This window comes from Rosa rugosa, chromosome 4, assembly GCF_958449725.1.
Source record: "Rosa rugosa chromosome 4, drRosRugo1.1, whole genome shotgun sequence".
Classification (NCBI taxonomy): domain Eukaryota; kingdom Viridiplantae; phylum Streptophyta; class Magnoliopsida; order Rosales; family Rosaceae; genus Rosa; species Rosa rugosa.
In genome coordinates this window covers 51,941,245-51,956,816 of record NC_084823.1, presented here as the reverse complement: position 1 = coordinate 51,956,816, position 15,572 = coordinate 51,941,245, and the positions used below count along the sequence as shown (strand labels likewise).

General features: G+C 39.8%; 2 protein-coding genes across 3 annotated transcripts; one reads left to right on the top strand and one right to left on the bottom strand.

Moving 5' to 3' along the window:
- Nucleotides 1-46: 46 nt before the first annotated feature.
- On the bottom strand, nt 47-4,883 carry LOC133742124 (polyadenylate-binding protein-interacting protein 11). The gene is made up of 11 exons (XM_062169806.1): nt 4,545-4,883; nt 3,850-4,405; nt 3,523-3,624; nt 3,399-3,443; nt 3,241-3,313; nt 2,999-3,111; nt 2,823-2,882; nt 2,689-2,736; nt 2,510-2,578; nt 591-652; nt 47-483 (listed from the first exon to the last, which is right to left on the bottom strand). The coding sequence occupies exons 2-11, from the start codon at nt 4,357-4,359 to the stop codon at nt 426-428; spliced, it is 1,140 nt and encodes a 379-aa protein (XP_062025790.1). The 5' UTR covers nt 4,360-4,405; nt 4,545-4,883; the 3' UTR covers nt 47-425.
- Nucleotides 4,884-9,280: 4,397 nt separating this feature from the next.
- On the top strand, nt 9,281-14,960 carry LOC133741787 (uncharacterized). Of its 2 annotated transcripts, none has more exons than XM_062169506.1 (8): nt 9,281-10,589; nt 10,776-11,125; nt 11,803-12,861; nt 12,938-13,096; nt 13,186-13,531; nt 13,615-13,685; nt 13,800-13,922; nt 14,354-14,960. In XM_062169506.1, the coding sequence occupies exons 1-8, from the start codon at nt 9,692-9,694 to the stop codon at nt 14,702-14,704; spliced, it is 3,357 nt and encodes a 1,118-aa protein (XP_062025490.1). In that variant the 5' UTR covers nt 9,281-9,691; the 3' UTR covers nt 14,705-14,960. The 2 variants fall into 2 exon arrangements, with proteins under 2 accessions (XP_062025490.1, XP_062025491.1); XM_062169507.1 differs by having other exon boundaries at nt 14,269-14,408.
- Nucleotides 14,961-15,572: the final 612 nt, after the last annotated feature.

The window sequence follows — 15,572 nt, the reverse complement described above, 5'->3', positions numbered from 1 at the left end:
AAATCTTCAAACACATCTAACAAAAATGAGCAGCACAAGGAGTTGATTAATATAAATGAGCAAGCTTAATAAACCACTCATTAACGAAAGAACCATTTAATTAACTTACAAAAGGACTGTTAAAAGGGTCTTCATATGTCAGGAACTACTTTGAAGAGTTTAGTCTTTGGGAAAAGACCACAACCCAAAATGGACAATAATACATGAAATCATGTGCAGCCTCAAGTTCTTGTCCAACTCTATATTCCAGATAACAACATAATAAACCTCTAAGGGAACAAAAGATCCAAGGCTATATCAAGCCAAGGACAGGTATAAGATAAACCAGGAACGACCAGAGGCATGGAGAACATCTTTACATAGTTGTGTGTATTTAAATATATTTAAACCGGAACTGTAAATCAGTCTTGGATGCCAAAGATGAATCAATGTATGGGAAGGCGAGGAGCGCGTGGACGAACAGGTGTCTTGGATGGACTTACCCTGTTTATACAAGACACCAGAGATTAGTAAACCAACACTAATCTAGAAATTTCATACTTCTTATTCTATTGGGAGTATAGAAAGATAAACCAGCATGGAAATCTAACCTGATTGGCAATGATCCCAAAACCACACCACTACAGTTGAGAGCAGCAATTGCACTTTCAGCCTGCAGGATGAAGCACATTACCATTATATTCTAACAAACTGCAGCAACCAATATGACGGTCTATTTTTTATAAGTAGATATAACTTGTAATCAAACAACATTCCGATCACTAAACATAGAATGGTAGGCATTCCGGTGAACATTTATCTTGTATACAAGATCCATGCCTACTTTACAAATCACTTGATTCCACTTCTACAATATACCGCTATAGAACCCAGACTGCGCCAAAGATATGTGTGTTTTCCAAATCCTCCAATAACACTAACTTGCCCGATTAAAACTTTCCCATGAGTATCTGTGTCAAATATTTCAACACATGCCTTCTGTGTGGTCAAACCATCTAGTAGAGAAATACTGCTTAAAAGCAGCAAAATTCCTCCCATCCCCATGCCAACTGTCCCAACAAGAAACCCGAAACAGGAACCATAGATTATTAGATTTCACATCACCCATCAAATATTCTGTCACCAGGGAAGACCAGTAATCAGAGTTTCCTTGTTTCAGATAGTGGAGCAGAAGGAAAACAATAGTTTCTGCATCATATTGGGACTTTTAATAATGACTGGCAATAAGTGTTTACATAAATACCAAGGGTCCACTGTTGGAACTTGGCCGAAAACAGCGACACTTAAAAGGATAAGGAAATCCAAGACAGCTGGTATATTGACACTAGTAACTCTCCAATAATACTCATTTTAGCAGGTGCCACTAATTACTGCTCGGTATGTTCCACAATGCACAAGAGACTTAATGTGTAAAAAGAATGAGCTAATACTCAGTTAACTGGACCTTAAAAGACTTCCCTCCAAAAGAAGATATCACAAGAGAAGGAGAGTATAACTAAGCTTATTGAATATCACACCCATGGGCTGTGAGGAGGCATGGAAAACAAAGTTATAAAATGCTTTCAATGTTGCACCAACTATAGTGCAAAAAGACGGGTGAATTAAAATGTTGAACACACCTGGTAAACTGATTTCGATTCTAACCAATTCATGGCAATCAAGAGCTATAAATTCTTTTAAGCATAATTCAACTCTTGGATACTCCCTTATGGTCAGAAATGCAGAAAAGCTATCATATTGGATGCTCTTTGAGAATGAATTGGCAGTAATAGCTAATTGATAACTCTATTTGTTCCCATTGTACCCAAAAACTTAAACTATTAGGATGTGGGCTGAATTGTTGTTTTAGTCTAAAGCTCCCAAATACGTGCTGGCTTCTCTCAACCTACCTAGAAACACCTGAAGTGCGTAAGTTCACCTACATTAGAAGGCTGCAGGTGCAAGCATTAGAATTCTTAGAATCTCCTTCTCTGATTCCGTAATAAAACTTGTTGGTTTATCAGTGTCACTAATAGCCTAAGCTGTTAGTCCACAGGCCAACCAGTGCCTTACGATTTAAAACTCACAATAAACAAACCATTCACCTGTCCTTTACAAGAGTAGAGACCTCAAAATATACTACCCATCTAAGGATAATAATAGTTAGTATGGAGATGAATGAACTTCAAAGTAAATCATCTCTGCAGGCTTAAAATAGAGTTTCAAAGCAACTTTGCTCTCTCTATCAGTCCCAGAACACATTTCATTCATAAAATCATCAACAATGTATTCCTATTACACAACTAGCTTCTTATCTAACACATTTATCGCACGCATCACTGAGACACAATAGTCACACTTGTCAAGGGAAATAAAAGAAACTCTTAAACTATCAGCTTTTGCTTCATGTATTACTATCCTCACGTATTCTTAGCTTGAACTAGTAGATAAAAGCTAAAACAAATACTAATATGAGAAGAAAAAAAAAAACAGAAAATACAAATGCAAGATTAGAGGAAGAGATAAATACCATCACAAACTCAACAAATGCAATACGAGTGGAGTGGTGATAGTCTCCCAGCAGCCTCAGACGATAAACCTGCAGCAGAAGAGATATCCTCATGAATGGAGTCCAATACAGTAGTCACTGTTACGAACAAAAAGACAAAAGGAAACATAATACTCAAATTTCCCCAAGAAATCACAAACCTCTCCACAAACTGATTCAAAAAAGAGCTTAACATCAGCTTGAGAAACCTGAAAAAATTAAGCCAAATAACAGTCACATAAGAAATTTAAAAACCTAGGTGCCAACACATGACAAATTCTCCCAATAAAAGTACCTTCTTGTCAATATTTGTACAGTATATCGTTCTTGCACACATCTCACGTTCATCTTCAGTCTAAACCAAAGTATAAAGAACACCCATGTTATTAAGAAAGAAACTCTTGATTTTGGGATCTAAAAGACTTCAAGTTCAGAAATCTGCAACTGTCTCAAAAAAAGAGGTTCACTTACCCGAGGCAAGAATGTTGGGTTAACAGGTGCAATAGCTGTCTTAGAAGGCAACACCCTCACAGGGTAGAACCCAAGCATTGTCCCGGCAAGACTCAAAGCAGCCCTTGCACCTTCTGCTTAAACAAAAACCATGAACCAAATCAATAAACAGTACAATAGCAATTAGCAAATCGTAACTGCAACATATAACTCTTCAAATATATGCTTCAATATAATCTCAGCATATGGCCAACCCACACTACCTTCATCAGTGAACTCGATAAAGGCAAAACGGAGTACAGAATTCGGGTCACCACAAATTCGACAGTCAACAACCTTCACCCACACAAAATGCCAATTGTTCAAAACCAGAAACTTTGATCAGGCAATGAAAAAGCTCTTCAAAAGAATACCACATTACCTGCCCACAAGTAATGAATAGCGCTGCGAGCTGTTCCTCAGTGACCTATGTTCCAAAAAGCAACCACATCAGTTCACATAAATAGTAAAGACTATGAAAACCATAAAGAATGTGACTTTTGTACCTGTTGATCAATGTCAGACACATACACAGTCCTTCGAATTCTATCTTCTCGCTGGGCTAGACTGGTCCTGCTGTTCATTCTCCTCTTTCCTTGATTATTCCTCTGATAAAAGAACAAAAAATTACACAGACAAGCCCATCAATCAATAAAGTCTTGATAATGCAGTAACCAACACAGAGTCTAATAGCACTAAAATCTCCAATTATAGCAGTCAAATTCATCTCAAATGACTCACCCAACACAAAAATATTCGATCTTTTTTCATTCATTCCCACACAATCCAGACAAACAGTCAAAATCAAAATGAAGAATGAATGATGTACATACTCGTCGGCCGGGAAAACCACCACCGTTAATTTGTCCGATTCTGTTTCCATTCTGCATCATCAGTGCGGTGAAGTCAACAAACCCACCGCTGATTCCATGGTTGTTGTTAGCATGTGAGGGAGGCACAAACTCCTCCGCCATGGGGTTGAGCTTAGAGAAGAGCTCCCTCAGCTCCCTCATGTCCCGATTGAAGCTGTCCCCCACGTCGTGGTGATCCCCGCCGTTCATCTCGTCGTTAGATCGCTGCTGGTGATGATCGAAGCTCAGCTGACCGTTCTGGTTCCCGTTTACCATCGCGTACTGCTGCTGCTGTAGAGCCGCCTCGAGCCGCTGCCGTAAAGGCCCGTGCTTGGCCGAGGACTGATCCTGATCGTTGGATGTCACGGCAACACCAGCAGCAGCCGCCGATGGCTGCTCCGTCGTAACCTCCGGGTTCCGATTCGCTGAGGCGGACCCCACGGTCTTCCCCAACTCCACCCCAGCATTCTCGAGATTCTCAACCACTGCCATAATTCCTCTCTCCTCTTTCTTCTTCCTCTCTCTTTCCCTTTTGAGACTTCAGAGACAAAAATATGTATAAAAAAAAAAAAAAAAAAAGATTAAAACTTTGATTGCCGATCAACAGCGGGACAGAGCCTAAGAACAATCGCACCTCGAGATCACTACGGAGAATACGAAATGGGAAGAATTTATACCCGAAAAATAAAAATAAAAAAGATTGAAAATTCGAGCTCTCTCCTCTCACAGTGTTTTAAGGGTTTTTGTTTTTATTTGGTTTTATTAAATGAGAAGTGAGAGAGAGTCTAAGCAAGAGGAGCTCTCTGTTTACATGACATGGTAGTCCTGAAAATGGCGATAGATAGAGAGAGAGAGAGAGAAGGGAAGGGTTGTTCTGAAACTGAGAGATGATAGCTCTAAGCCTCAAAGCATCTCATTCATTTTTTCCTTTTGATGTACATGACATTTACATAAGGATGGTGTTGGGGATCATGGTGATGGCGTAGGTCGTATGTGACCACGTGGCGCGATGGAAATGGTGGATGAGGAGGAAGGGCAGGCGAAGATTGATTGCGTTGAATAATTAATCTTGGGAGGAGGGAGGAGGGAGGAGGCCAATCTTTTTGACCTTTACCCAGTAGTCAGTAACTCTCTCTCTCTCTCCCTGCGTCTCCTCCGGACTATTTGGATTTTACCGGAACTCGGAGAGGACTAAACAGACTGTTAGTACCAGTCGGTCGAGGGGCGTTTCCGTCATTCCACTATTTCCCCAAGAAATTCTTCTTTATCCTTTTTAATATTTTAAAAGCGCATTTTAACTTCTAGTGACTCGGAATTTATGTGAAATGGCTTTACAAAAAAAAAAAGGTTTCATTCAATTCAGTAATGATTTTTCCCAAAATGAAATCGTATCTCTGAAACACAAAGGTTAACTTGCTTATCTAAAAACAGTTTTAGCTCTAGTAGTATCAGAGTATCAAACTACCGGATACGTAACACATGGAACATAATTAGTTAATAAATAATGATTAGTTGCAGTTTGAAAATTATTAACAAAATCACATTAAATTAGCAATAGTTTTCATTTTCCTTTCAAGAAATACAAATTTTTTTATTTTTTTATTATTACTTGTCACCGTCTTACTTACCTTATGGTTTGTGGTGAAAAAAAAAAAAAAAAGAACAGATCACTTGGCAAGACTTGTGGGTGAGAGAGTTGAATATTATTATGTTTAGTAGTATCTTTAATTCCCACACAAGAATATGCTCCCTTTATTATTTGCCTATTTGGTGTGGCAAACGGTCTATTTCATGCATGACTTGGGTATATAAGAATTACCCTAGATTAGATTAGATAGAACAAATGAACAATATAAATCAAAATAAAATTTGTCCTTGTTTGCTATTGCGCGTGATGGTTATGGCCATTATTGTGACGTCTAATGGGGATTAATTTCAAAGGAAAGTATAGTTTTTTTGGTGAAGTAAATGATGGTTTTGAAGACCTTGGTACAAAAAGATGTTATATTTGGAAAATTAATTCTTATTATTGAATAAAATTTGGATGTTTGACCAATTGATGGTAACTCAATAACAGAAATTAAAAGGGTGGTTTGGTGGGTGAGAAAGAATTTTCTCGTTGTGATATGACATTAATACTTTACCATGTCATTGGAGATTAGATGGGATATTAATCTCCAACCTTAGGGTTTGGTTTAGTTGTTAGCTCAATTAGGACAGTCCTGCACACTATTATAAGATAAGATAATATCACAAATAGTGGGCACGTCTCAAATGAGTTTCGAATTTTGTTTTTTAAAGGGTTACACTTCTAATTTAGTCCAAACTCAACTCAATATTTCACCATTCCTTACTATTGGGGTGCGTAGTAATGTTTTCAACAATTCAAAACAAAATTATAGGCTTACGTGTTCTTATTGAAATGATACTACGATTACATTTCGTCCAAAATCTTGTTATATTGTGACCAATCTTTAGGATCATTTACAACCCTTGTTTCCACATTTTTAGTATAGTATTTTTGCATTGCATTTAATGAGACTGAGTGGTTTAGTCCCTACAAATACGGAACATACATTTTCCATTTTATATTACCCTGCTTCGCCTCAGTGCTATCTCCCATTATGCAATAAATCGTTTTTCTTCATTTATATATTTAATTTGAAAAATGCTAGAGATCCCAAATTTTTCTACCAAACTCACATACCAAATGACATGGCAACTGCCATATCATCACTTTGTAATTTCCACTTGTCCCCAATAATTACTTTTAGTTTATATAATTATTTTTTTCTTAACAAATAAAAAACATTGTTTTGAAACCCTAAGCCACCATTACTGGTACATTCCCAGGTAATTAATCCACTTGATTTTGGAAGGAGACTAAATTTCCTTGAAGTGAGTGAAAACCATCAAAGAAATCTAACGAAGAAAATCTCTCGCCCAATCTCTCTTTCTAAAGAATTCATAGACCTAGGTCTCACCATTGCAATACCTAGTGAAATCAGTCTCCTTTTAGATCTAATTATCCCAAATGTGGTTTTCACGTTATCTCTTCCTATTGGAGGCAATCCAAATTGAAGAGTACGTTGTATCAAAGATGGATGATGATGGCTTGTGATTCTAGGGTTGAGTATTGGGATTGTGGGGAATTTGATTATTTGATTGCAGGGCATATTTAGTTCATCATCTTCTTCGTTTGGCCAATTAGAGATTTAATACTATTTCTAATAATTTTTTTCTTGAAGACTTAATTTTCATAAATACACATAGGAAATTATCTAGTCAAAAGTGATTACATGGCAGTTGCCATGTCATTTGGGATACAATTTTGGTATAATAATTTGAGATCCTAGCATTGATCATTTAAGGGTTAAATACTTGTTACTCCTCAAACTTTACCCTGAAAAACAGTTTAGTCCCTCTCCTTTTAAATTAAACAGAGTAGTCATTATTCTCTTTAATTCTCACACAACTAGTCCCAAAATGACTATTATACCCCTCACTTTTTTTTTGTCTCTTTTCTTTTACTTTTTCTCTTCTCTTCTTTTTTATATATTTATTCTCTCTCTCTCTCTCTCCAGACCTTCACATCATTCATTTATCTCTATTTTTTCTTCTTCTTCCGATTCCTCTTCCTTTGGGTTCCTATCCTTTTCTTTTTTTTTTGAATGGTTGGGTTCCTATCCTTGTCCAACAGTATAGCTCTGCAGCCCTCTCTTCCCCAAACCCACTGCCACCGCCACCGCCGCCGTCACTAACTCTTCCTCGCCCATTCCCTCCAATCTGAAACCCTCAAAATCCTCGAATGGCTCGAATGAGCCTCCATCTGCAACCACATCTCCACTCTCGCCTCCACCTCCATGGGATTACCCACCCCGCAAAAGGCCCAAATTCCATTCATAAAGTCCAAATCCGAGAGCCAGAAGCTTCTACATCAAACCACCGCTGCAGTCTCTGCCATCGCAGCTATCGGGTCTCTGTTGTCCGATCTCCACTCCATCGAGGACGTATCAGAGATCGTAAATGCTGCCGTTTTGGGCAAACTGCTTACCATCAACGAGCTTTGCGCTGTGCATAGAACACTCATAGCCACAAAGGTCTTAGCAGATTCTCATAGGTGTTGGTGTTATTGAGCTTGCTTCATCTTTATGTGATTTGAATTGAGAAATAGGAGGAGGATCCTGTGATCATTGAGGATCAAGATTCCGGGTCAGGTCGCCCCAAATCGAATTCCTCTGATATCGAATCCTATTCCGACTTCAGTGCATAGAACGATAGAGATTCAGAGTCCGATTGCGAGAGTGAAACCACTGAATCGAATTCTACTGATGAATTTGGGGCTTTCACCGGAAATGGGATGATGTTCAGAGTGAATGATATGGGTGGGCCTCCCGGTGCTGTTGGGTATGAAGAAAGCTCCTCCGGTGGGTCCTGGTTGGGAGGGTGGGTTGGGAAAGGCAAAGAGCCTGAGAATTTGGGGTAGGCGGGCTGGGAGTGGAGCTCGGTGGAGGCAGGTTGGTTGGAAATTGGATCGGAGTTGGGTTGGTCGGAGCTGGAATTGGGGTTGGGGAACTAGAGCAGGGAGTTGTGGGAGGTTTAGGTGGTTGATGATGTTGATCGGAATCCGGTCATGGCAGCCATGATTTTCGGGTTAGGGAGGTGGGGCATCCTATCAACGATCTAGCCTGACCAGAAAATGGGTCGTTGTCGATATGGATAAACTCGAGGTCGGGAGGTGAACTTGGAGAGAGAGAGAGAGAGAGAGAGAGAGAGAGAGAGAGAGAGAGAGAGAGAGAGAGAGAGAGAGAGAGAGAGAGAGAGAGAGAGAGAGAGAGAGAGAGAGGTAGAAAAGAATAAATAAGAAAAATAGAAAGAAAAAAAAAGAAGAGGAAATGAAGGGTATAATAGTCATTTTGGGACCAGTTGTGTGAGAATTAAAGAAAATAAGGACTATTCTGTTTAATTTAAAATGCGAGGGATTAAACTGTTTTTCAGGGTAAAGTTTGAGGAGTAACAAGTATTTAACCCATCATGAAAAATTCAAAGCAAAATAAAACTCTCTCTTCCAGAAAGGCCCAATGTGGTAAATTGACCAAACTGTTGACACCTGTCAGAATTATAAAACTCCACTGGGTTGGACCAACGGGGATTAATGGATGGGTCGAAACTCAAAGCCCAATGAGCCTCAATTTAAGACCGATTAGTCAAATAGTTCTTTTGCTATTCCCTAGGCATCACTCAACCGACGTCGTTTTCAGTTCCCTCCAACTCTCCAAGTCTGAACCCCCTATCATAATCACGGCCCGGCTTGTCTTTCACGGGTCGCGATATTTTTTCGAGCCGAGCCGAGCCGAGCCGCGCCGTAAGTCAAAACTAACGGACGCCAAAACCAAAACAAAACGCAGAGCTTGTCCTTCATCCCACAGCTTCTATCTCTTTCAGTTCCGCTGAATCCCAACCTGAACGCAGAGCCAAATTTCTTCTCTCAAATCCGAAACTCTTGTGCTAAAACGCCGCCGTTTGCGACCGAGCCACCGAGCACGGCCTCTTGTTTCTTCTTCGCCACCGCCGCAGAAGATTTCAGAGGTCTCCGGATTTTCCAGGTACTGAAGTTTTCAATGTTCGGGGACTCTTTTCCGGCTAATTATGCAAATTCACGGTTATTCTATAAGTTTTGAGAACAATGCATCTGAGATGATTATAGCTATGTGAATTTTGGATTTTAGGATTAGGATTAGAAATTTAGGATTAGAACTAGGGGGTTGTGAAATTTTAGGGGCATTAGGGTTTTTTGAGTTTTAGGGAATTTAAGATTAGAGATATGAAAGGCCGATCTCACCGGCTTCAGAGTTCGGACCCGCCGGACGACTGGGTGGATGAGTCGTGGACGGTGGATTGTTTGTGTGGTGTGACTTTCGACGATGGGGAAGAGATGGTGAATTGTGATGAGTGTGGTGTTTGGGTGCACACTCGGTGTTCTAGGTATGTGAAGGGAGATGATAATTTTGTTTGTGATAAATGTAAGAGCAGGAATAGTAGGAATGATAGTGAGGAAACTGAGGTTGCGCAATTGTTGGTTGAGCTGCCTACCAAGACTGTGAGAATGGAGAGTTCGTTTCCGCCACCACCGAATATGCCTACTCGGCGCCCTCTTAGGCTTTGGACTGATATACCAATGGAGGAGAGGGTGCATGTGCAGGGAATTCCAGGGGGTGACCCTGCTATATTTGGTGGGTTGTCGTCAGTTTTTACTCCGGAGCTGTGGAAGTCGACGGGATATGTGCCCAAAAAGTTTAATTTTCAGTATAGGGAGTTCCCTTGTTGGGATAAGAAGGAGGAGGCTGATGTTAGATTTGATGAAGACAGTGAGAATGCAGTGGATAAAGGTGCTGGCGTTCTGTTCTCTTTGTTGAATGAGAGTGTCTTGGCAAGCCCAGTGGCTGCTTTGGTTGGAATGAGGAGCCGAGAAGAAGGCGGGTATGACAAGAAGGTCTCTTTGAAAGAGACAAAAAGGTGGGATAAGGAGGTTCGTGATCTTAGATGTGCTCAGAGTGGTGTGAAGAAGGAGAGGAGTTTACTGCGGCCCATGGTATTACATACGGGTAAGCGTAAGAAGGACGATCTGGGTACATCCAAAGATCGGAGTGCCAAGAAGAGGGCTAGAGCTGCTGAGAAAGAGGCTGATGCAAAGAAGAGAGGGGCTCAATCTTCTAAATCAGGTGATTTGTTGTACTTTGGATGCTTTAACTGATTGCTGTGTTAATTTTTCCTTTCATGAGAGAAAATATGTTTTATTTTATTACTTGTCATTGAATGAAAGCAAGAATTGTAGTAGTGGGTCAAATCTTGCAGTAGTAGACATGCTCCTGTTGACTCCAACTTTTGTGTTTTAATTTTATTAATAGTGTTTACACCCTCAAGTGATGCAAAACAATTGGAATTTTCTGAGGACAGAGGTCCGAAGATTTCTAAGGCTGATGTTCAGAGTATGAAGTACAAGAAGTCTAGCAACTCTGTGGTTAGAGAACCTGCACCAAATGTTTCTCTTGCGACAGACTGTACTGTTGAAAATCACTCTTCAGAAGCCTTACTTTCTGATAGGTCTAAAAAGATTGATGATGGGCTGAAGGAAGACAAGGTGGAACACCAAGTTTCTGCAGTGCCGGGGCACATGACTATCACCAAAATGGATGGTGCTGCTGTTGCATCATTGTTAGAATTAAATGATGCTAGGACTGATTGTCTACAAGAACAGGTTGGTTTATCTTTATCACATTCCGATGGTTTAATATGTTATGGTTTTCAATACTCCATACTTCATCATTGCTTCAATATTCACTATTCCCCACTGATGATGGCACAACTGCGACAATTTTCATTATTCCCTTATTCATATTTATCTTGCAGTTGTTTCAATATTTTAACTCTATGAAGTTAAGAAACTTTGTTTTGATAGATTAATTATTAATCATTTTTTCCTTAAACTTAAAGGTCTTAAAGATTCCTGTTTTCTTTTAAGTATGTTATGTTGAGCACATTGTAGGCCTATTACCAAGTTGAAAGTTGGATAGTTATAGCAACATGCACTATGTACTGCACTGATCACTTAGACGGGCTCTAGAAAGTAACATAGGCACACACACACACGTAACCCTCAGCAATTATTTCAATTCTCTATGCAAGCATTAGATTTTAGTGTTTCAGGGTTACTGGGTTGGGCAGTGGGTGGTATCTAATGCTAGTTTATTGGCCTGCATGGATGTTCAGATTTTCGTTAGTTTAAATTTATTACAAGTCTTTCCTTGATAGCATTTTTTTCTTCCCATTATATGGTCATATGGTGTTTTGTTCATTTATGCACATAGGGGTTCGTATGTTTTTAGACATTAGACTTGAACTATGTAGTTGTGACATTTCTTGTATTTACAATAGGGAGATAGCACAGAAGATGAAAATTTGAATGTGAAACCACCCATTGAAAATGTTAGCACTGCACCGGAGGTTGAAGTTCAGAATCACTGTCCTACTAGCGACGGGTCCGTACAACGTTCTCCCAATAAGAAAACTGAAGACCATGAGGACAATTCTCAGAGCCCGGTGAATGTGCAGTCTTCTCTTCATGGTGAGGCAAAAGATCTCGGCAAATCTTCTGATCAAGTGTCTGAAAGTTCGAAACTTAATGGTGTAATAGTAAACATCCCACTGTCCAGTGACCATAAGGTGCAAGGTGCTGACAGAACTTCTGAAGCAGTTAGTGATTCTCATACAGAGAGGGGTGATGAATTATCTGGTGATTGCCAGCCTAAACGGGAATCAGAAGATTTGGCGGATTCAGTTACTCTGCAAAAATGTTCTTCAGATGTCAAACATGGTTTGAAGCTTTCAGAAGATCTTTCAAAATCAGGCGGGATCTTAAACTCTGCAGCAGCACCGGGTCAGCTTAAAACAGCAAGTGCTGGGAAATCTTGTACTGTTCCATCCACCAGTTTGACCCCCAAATCATCCACTCCTCAGAACTTAAAATCTGGTGATGTTCAGAATCCTAATCCATTTACTAAGCAGCAAATAATGTCTGAAAGTAAAGTTAGCATTAAGAAAGATTGTGCTTCATCCGCGGACATGGATCACGATAAGGACAATATGCCAAGGAAAATAGTAAAAGAGCAGTTAAGATCCCCTACAAGTTCTGCTCTGAAAGCCTCACACTTCAGCAGGAATTCACATGATTCTGTATCCAAGCGGACCACATCAGAATCAAAAGATTCATTGCTTCACTCATCTTCCAAGACATTGTCTGAAGGGGATACTGCAGTTCCTTCAGGCTCTAGTGAGAAGGTTTTACATGGGCAGAACAAAAGTTCAGCGTCAAGTGCATTGCAAAGAGGTGAAAAGTTAAACCAGACAACTTCTTCTAAGACTAGTCAGAGTCATGCACCACCTTCTTGTCCACCTGCACCATCAAGTTCTCAAGCAAAACTAAGTGATGAGGAAGTAAGTGCACAAGTTTTTGTTATCTTTTATTTCCTGTAGGAAGTTATCTTAATAAGTTTTTGGGGATTTTTTACAGCTCGCTTTACTTTTACATCAAGAACTCAACAGTTCTCCCAGAGTACCTCGTGTACCACGTGCTCGTCATGCGTCTAGCTTACCTCAGCTGGCTTCTCCAACTGCAACAAGCATGTTAATAAAGCGTACATCTTCTTCTAGCGGAAAGGATCACAACTCGGTAATATGCCAATTCTTTTATTTTCAATTAGGCTACTTGTGACTAATAATTGTCGAGGCCTTCTAACAAATGTGACTAATACACTATAGGGCTCTAGAAGAAAAGTGAGGGATGCATATAAAGATGGGGTCCGAAGTTCCCGTGAACTGGATGATGAAACTAAGAGGATGGACAGAGTCCCATCTTCTCCTGATCCTAGAAGACAAGATGCAGCTAGTACAGTAGATGCTACTAGGAGGGAGGAAAATGCATCTTCAACAGCCTCACATTCTTACAAAAAGACTATCCCTTCTACCCCCATTCCAACTGCAAACAGTGGTCCATCTTCATCCACTGAGGCTAATGATCGCAATGTGTCATCAGTACGCAGTTCACCGAGGAATGCGTCCGATGATGATACAGGGGCAGTTGGTCCTGTTCATCCTACTTTACCAGGTACTTGCAATATTACTGTAAGGTTTCCTTATTATACATAGTTTTCGTATTCATTCTAGCTTATCCCTGTTTTCCTCATGCAGGCTTGATAAATGAGATTATGAGTAAAGGTAGACGAATGACGTATGAGGAGCTCTGCAATGCTGTGATGCCGGTATTGTTACCTTTAAAAGAATGCTCATTTTTGGTGCAATTGTTATTTCCTACAGTGGTGGTTGAGTAAAATAAAACTTCTCATTTTTTTCTTTGTTTTTGTTTCTATGTGCAGCACTGGCATAATCTGAGAAAGCACAATGGAGAGCGTTATGCATATACAAGTCCTTCGCAGGCTGTTCTTGATTGCCTTCGGAATCGACATGAATGGGCTCGATTAGTTGATCGTGGTCCGAAGGTACTCTCCTGATACCATATCGAATAGTTTGTTGATATTCGCTGTGTGCGTATGTGTTTCATCAAAGCATGTCATACATACTTGATTGCAGCCTTCAATACTTTTTAATCGCAAAGCCTGCTGTGTGGTCCAAATATCTAAATGTGCAAACAGTGATACTGGAATCATGTGCTTTGCACGTCTTCCACTTTTGGGGGAGGGTAAATTGAGCACTTGTAAATTGTAATACAACTGAATATGTAGCAAGATTGCTTCACACAATGGAGAAGCTGAATTAGTATTTATGGTACTTCAAACGGTCTTTTAGATTGTTGCACATTAACCTATTTTAAGTACTGCTGAACAGGGATCCACTTCAAACAGGAATGAGTAGGATTGTGCGTATGATGCTTCCTTGATATAATTCTAATCTCAAAATCATTCTGTGGCAGACGAACCCTAGGAAAAAGCGAAAACTTGATGCTGATGATTCAGAGGATAATGAATATGGCAGGGTCAACAATCCAAAGGAGTTGGAAGGTAAAAGCATAGAGACACAGAGAGAGGACTATCCAAAGGGCAAGAGAAAAGCTCGAAAGCGCAGAAGACTGGCCCTTCAAGGAAGAGGAATAAAGGATGTCAGGGAGAAACGGAAGGCAGATTTGCTCACCGATGATGATGTAGGGCCATCATTTTCTAATTCCACAGAGGAAACTGTGTCTGAGGATGATATTCAGGGAGGTGGAGCAGGTCCAATTGGAAGTGAGGCCTCTTCTAGTTCAGAGGAGGAAGGGACAAGTTGATTGTCCAGTGTCTGGTCTGACATGAGGGTTCCGGAAGAGCGGATCTACGGGACAACGGCTCTCGCATGCCTTACAAGATCGGAAGAGTGTAATACTAGTGTACATATTAATGTATATTTATGGGTCAGAAATCCTTGTTTATTTAGGCAGTGATTCAATTTGATTATGTAAAACATTAGGCAGAGGCTGCACCTGATCACTACAAAACTTTGTAGAATTCATCATCTTAATGTGCGACGTAGAGTTTAACTTGATACATTTTCGCCTCTGGTACATGGAGAAGTTATAATCGATTACTGGTCCTTCCTTCGCAGTATATAAACAAATACTGATAAAATGCACATAACTTTTGCAGATAGATTACCAGCACGATCATTTTAACTTGAATGCAATGTTCTAAAAATCATAAGGCGCCAGTCTGGCAGTGGCCAAGAGACTAGCGCCTAGAAGCGCCTGCATAGGCGGTTTTTGTTTAAATTTTTTTATTTTGTTTTTATAGCATATATATAAATAGAAATATAAAAGATAATATAATTATCTGAAAATACTTAAAATACTCAAAATAGGGAGAAATTATCAAGCATATAATGAAACAATGAGTTCTTAGAAAGAGATAATTAGGAATTGAATAGAGATAAATAAATGAGGATCAAATGTAGATCCCTTCCAACCAGCCTAGCCTAAGCGCTCGTCTAAAACTTAATCCAATTATTGTGCTGATTTGAGGTTTACTCGAGACAGTCATCAGTCCAGGGCTTAGACGGCTGCCAAAGCCGAATTTTAAAACACTGCTTGAATGTTTCGCAAACTTATAATCTCTCTCTTATGAATAGAAACTTTAACGACCATTGAATAATTTTACAAAAAC